We start from the raw sequence: 5,034 nt of genomic DNA on the forward strand, positions 1-5,034 counted from the left end.
AAAAAAAAAAAAAAAAAAACAAACAAAAAAGTGAAAGGAAGACAGTTGAATGAATCATCTTTTGAGTGCTTTTAACTATAAATGCATTTTGAAAATAGACAGTGATAATAGCTATATATCGTACCTGCATTATGAGTTTTAGTGCTCTGTTTTTCCTATTTCGTGTACTTTATTTGTCATATCATCGGCTGTTTTCATGTAATGCTGAATAAAAGCATAAGTAAACATCTTGACTACCAAATCTGTACTCAATCTTCAAAAGAATTATAAAAAAAAAAAAAAGAATAGGAAGAGTAGAATATATCTCAATTCTTAAGTCTTTGGGGGATTGAGAAATCGATAGAAAGAAAATGGAAGAAAATTGGAATGTGTTTAAACTTCGTAAATCATATATGTTATATTTTGACCTTACAAAGTCAAAGTCTTTGAATATTTTTTGGTCCATTGAGTTGAACAATATTTTCACACCTACAATTATGTTAATGAAAATGGAGTCTTAACAAAAATTGACTATAGTTGGCCAAAAGGAATTCTTATGTTGAAGGCCAAAAGGAATTTTAGCTAACAAGTTTAATTAATATTTCTTTATAAAAAAAAAGCAACCAAAAATCTCTAAAAGGTGTAACATAATCAACAGAGAATCCACAAAGCAAATCATAGAATAAATATAAAACAAAAAATTTTAATTTGTGTTGTGCTAATTGAAAATGCTCGAGGCAAGTTTCCTCAAGAACTCATTATTTCTGAAAAAAAAAACTACAAAAGATTGAGACAAGTCTCGTATATTCAATGTCTGAATCTGAATCATAAATTGAGAGTAAATTGGAAAAAGAAAAAAAAAACGAAGAAACAATTTATTCTCTGGAAACTATTTAATTACATTGTATCCCAAAAGTATGAAAACCATTCCCTACAAGATATTGTTTTTTTTTTTACATTCTTCTAGACATCATCAAGCCAAGAGACTAACTGTTGAGTCGTTGGTCTCTGCTTCGGGTTTTCACATAAACATAAACAAGCAATCTCAAGAACCCGACACATCTCTTTATCTTTCTCTCTACTATAAACTAACGGATCAAAAACCTCACTTGCTCGATTCTCATGCTTCATCTTAACAACCCAAGAGATCAGATCCCTACATCCCTTAGGCTTACACATGTCCACCGGTCTTTTATCAGTCAAAAGCTCGAGAAGCACAACCCCAAAACTGTAGATATCACCTTTGTAAGTAGCAACCGAGGCTTGCCCGTATTCCGGAGGTATATAACCTAGAGTCCCAACCAAATCCGTACTTACATGCGTCTCGTAAGGACTCATCAGCCTGGCGAGTCCAAAATCCGCTAAATGAGAGTCAAAGTTCTCATCGAGAAGAATGTTGCTAGACTTAATATCACGGTGTAAGATATGAGGATCACAAGCTTCATGCAAGTAAAGTAACCCTTTCGCAGCGCCTTGAGCGATCTTAAGCCGAGTTCTCCAATTCAATAAAGCTGGACCGTCGTTACGCTCGTGTAGCCAATAGTCCAAGCTTCCGTTTTCCATATACGAATAGATTAGAAGCCTGTCGTTGTTGTAGAAACAGAACCCTTTAAGTAGAACAAGGTTTGGATGTTGTGCTCTCGAGAGTGTTTCAACTTCTGCTTCGAACTCTCTCTCGATTTGACCGCAGTCTCCAGATAACTTCTTGATCGCAACTTTCTTCCCGTCTGGTAAAGTCGCTTTGTAAACCATACCGAACCCTCCACAGCCGATGATGTTAGCTTGATCAAAACTGTTCGTTGAGTCCAAAAGATCATCATAGGAGAGCTCTTTATCATTGTTCTGAAACAAAACCACAAGCTTAGATCCCATCTCTCCGTGTTCTTTCCGAGTCATGCTCTCTGATTCTTCTATCTCCGGATCAACTTCCCCTGACCGTCTACGAGAACGCAACACAATCAACAAGAGAAGAGTAAGAAGAAAAACAGAACCAAGCGCGATCCCAACCGCCATCCCAATATCAGCTCCTTTGCTTCTCCCTGACCGTTTGGTCAATGGTCTCTCAGAGCTACGATCTCCAGAACAGGGGAGCCTATGTTCCCCGCATAGATCATTACTCTCGAAGCTCGAGTTTGGAAACGTCTGAAACTGACCACCAGAAGGGATTACTCCCGAGAGATTGTTAAAAGCAACGCTGAACTTGGACAGAAACGAGAGTCTTTGCAGAGAAGCAGGGATGGATCCTGTAAGACGGTTGTTAGAGAGATCAAGAGCTTCCAAGCTAGCCATACCCGAAAGAGAGCTAGGAATAGATCCTGATAACTCATTCCACTTGAGATCAAACACATGCAGCTTCTTCAGATTACCAAACTCCTCCCAAATAGGCCCAGAGAGATTGTTATGAGCTAACTCAATCGTTGGCGGGAACCCGAATATCTGATTGTACTGCAACGCCCTCGCGCTCTCGTTTCGTTTCATGAAAAACGGGAAATCTGGAGATGGTTCATTGAACGAGATGTTTCTGCTAGTGAGACTCGGCAACTTAGTTAAACTCCTAGGGATCTCTCCTGTAAACGAGTTGTTAGATAAATCCAAGTAGAACAGATCTTTGAAATCACCAATCCAGCTAGGGATAGCTCCAGTTAAACGGTTCCAAGAAAGATCCAACAACTGAAGATCATTACTCGAGCTTAACCAGCTCGGCATTGAACCGGTAAGCCTGCAGTTTGCTACAACTAACACCTTAAGCTTCTCGAAATGAAGAAGACTCGTTGCGTCAGGCAAAGCTTCTCCATGAAAGTTCAAAGTAAGAACAAGAGTCGTCAAGTTCTTGCAATGCTGAAGTATCTCAAGCGCAGAAGAGATGTTAACCAAACTCGAGTTCGATAACGAGAAGTAATCTAAGCTCTGGAAGTTCTTGAAACTCTCTGGTACTTGTCCATGGAAACCGTTACGAGCGAGGTTCACGTTCTTTAACCGCTTGCAACCAGGAAGATTCTCAGGTAACGAACCATTGAATCTATTAGTACCCAAATCAAGAGAGTTCAAAGAACTCAACGCTGTACAATTCAACAGCAACGGACCAGTTAACGTGTTGTTCCTTAGGTTAAGCAGATTCAAACTCGGTGAATTCGCCAACGATTTAGGGATTCCTCCGGTGAACTTATTGGTCTGACCTAAGAAAAACTTTAACTGAGGCATTCGATAGAAGACATCAGGGATCTCACCGGAAAACAAATTCAAAGAAACATCAAGACGAACGAGACCAGTGAGGTTACCAATACTAGGACTCAACGGTCCAGAGAGACGATTCTCTTGAATCCCTAAAAGATTCAAACTCTGGAGACGGAACAGATCCTCAGGGATAGAACCGGTGAGATTGTTCATACCAAGACAGAGATGCTCAAGGAGAAGGCATTTCCCAAACCCGGGAGTGAAATCTCCGGCGAAGTAGTTCACGGCGAGTTTCACAACCTTGATTTGAGTTGAGTTGTGGCAGATATGAGAAGGAAGCGAACCGTTGAATCCGTTGGACGAAAGATTAAGACTTTGCAGCGCCGGGAGATTTATACTTGTTGGGATTTCGCCGGAGAGATCGTTGGAGCTCAAATCAAGAGTCTGTAGATTCGCCAAGTTGAATAACGAAACAGGGATTGAGTCGTTGATGAAGTTGAGAGAGAGATTAAGAACCCTAATCTCATCAAGCTTCCCGAGAGATTCAGAGAGCTTCCCGGAAAGCTTTTTGTTGCCGAGTTCAAGTTTAGTAACCCTTGTGATGTTTGTAGAGGTTGAATTGCAAGTGACTCCGGTCCAGTTACAGCAATCAGTAGAAGAAGAAGGATTGATCCAACCATCTGGTTTTGGTTCGAGATTGGCTATGAAGTCACGCAAGGCATCGAGGTCACGTTGATGGCACGTGAAGGTGGTGGTCTGAGATTCCGAGGAGGAACAGAAGAAGAAGCATAGTAGCTCTGTGAGGAAGATGACGATCACACACAAACGATGAACACGCATTTCAAGAACAGAGGAGGAAGAAGAAGAAGAAATGATATTTTTTTTTTACGAAAAGTTAAAAAAGGAAAGAAGTTTGAGAAGAAGACGAAGATGATGAAGCAGTAGAAGAATCAAGATTTTAATAAAACCCCTTGAGTAATCTGATGAGAGGATACGAGATGGGTTCTTTCCATTTTAGATGATCATCAATGAAGATGAAGCAAGAGAGAGAGAGAGAGAGAGAGAGAAGAGAGAGAAAAATGGCGACTTTTGACTTCAACACGCTACAGCAAGTAGTGGGTGTTTAAATGCAGGCAAAGTTCTAGAGAGAGAGAGATAAAGTAGAAGAGTTGTGTTTGGTCTTTTTTCTCTGTTAATCGAAAACAGTAAAAAATAAAAGAAGTCTTTAAAAATTAAAGGAAGAAGAAGAAGAAGCTGTGATTACATAAATTATTCGTTTTCTTAATCTAAGCATTGTTTAAGTTTTCATACTTGTGATTATATTTGCCCGTTATGGAAAATTTGTTAAAGATCCGTTATAGAAAGAAAAAAATTCCGTGTTTTCTCAATTATAATTGAGTGCGTTTAGAAATAATTATATCAAGTCCAAATCAATAATTTTGACTTAGGAAAGTCTTTCTCTATTTTTGTTTTTTTTTTTGTTTTTTTGCTTAATCATACTTTGAATAATAAGTTTGTCTAGCCTTGGTCTTCAACGAATAGACAGAGGAAAATTTGGAACGATTAATGAATAATGAAAACGATCGAACGTTGAAAAATAATGCAAAAACAAAAATTTATATAATAGTCAATTTTTTCTTTTGCAACAAAATAACAGAATATTAGAAAATTTTATAAGTAAATGTGTTTTTAAGTTTATTGCTTTTTATTTAGCAACTTGTTAAATTTATATACAGTATTAAAAATTTTCTTAATGGGTTTAATTAAAGAAAGATGACCGGAGAAGAAGGGAGTGACCGGTTAGGTCAGCTTAAGGATTTAAAGATGAGGACAAGAGGAAGAGAGAAGTCAAAGCACGGACGTTGACACCTTTGCATCTCT

General features: G+C 38.4%; 2 protein-coding genes across 2 annotated transcripts in view; one reads left to right on the forward strand and one right to left on the reverse strand.

The window, feature by feature from the left end:
* LOC104714895 overlaps nucleotides 1-561 on the forward strand; it is a 5,799-nt gene extending 5,238 nt beyond the window's left edge. Inside the window, exon 5 of the mRNA XM_019229834.1 lies at nucleotides 517-561. Within this exon, the coding sequence (XP_019085379.1) occupies nucleotides 517-561 (45 nt within the window). The remainder of the gene's footprint in view (nucleotides 1-516) is intronic.
* Nucleotides 758-4,335, reverse strand: LOC104710143 (phytosulfokine receptor 1). Its single transcript, XM_010426697.2, has one exon. The coding sequence runs from the start codon at nucleotides 3,991-3,993 to the stop codon at nucleotides 943-945; it is 3,051 nt and encodes a 1,016-aa protein (XP_010424999.1). The 5' UTR covers nucleotides 3,994-4,335; the 3' UTR covers nucleotides 758-942.

The sequence above is a fragment of the Camelina sativa genome, chromosome 9 (genome assembly GCF_000633955.1).
Source record: "Camelina sativa cultivar DH55 chromosome 9, Cs, whole genome shotgun sequence".
NCBI lineage: Eukaryota > Viridiplantae > Streptophyta > Magnoliopsida > Brassicales > Brassicaceae > Camelina > Camelina sativa.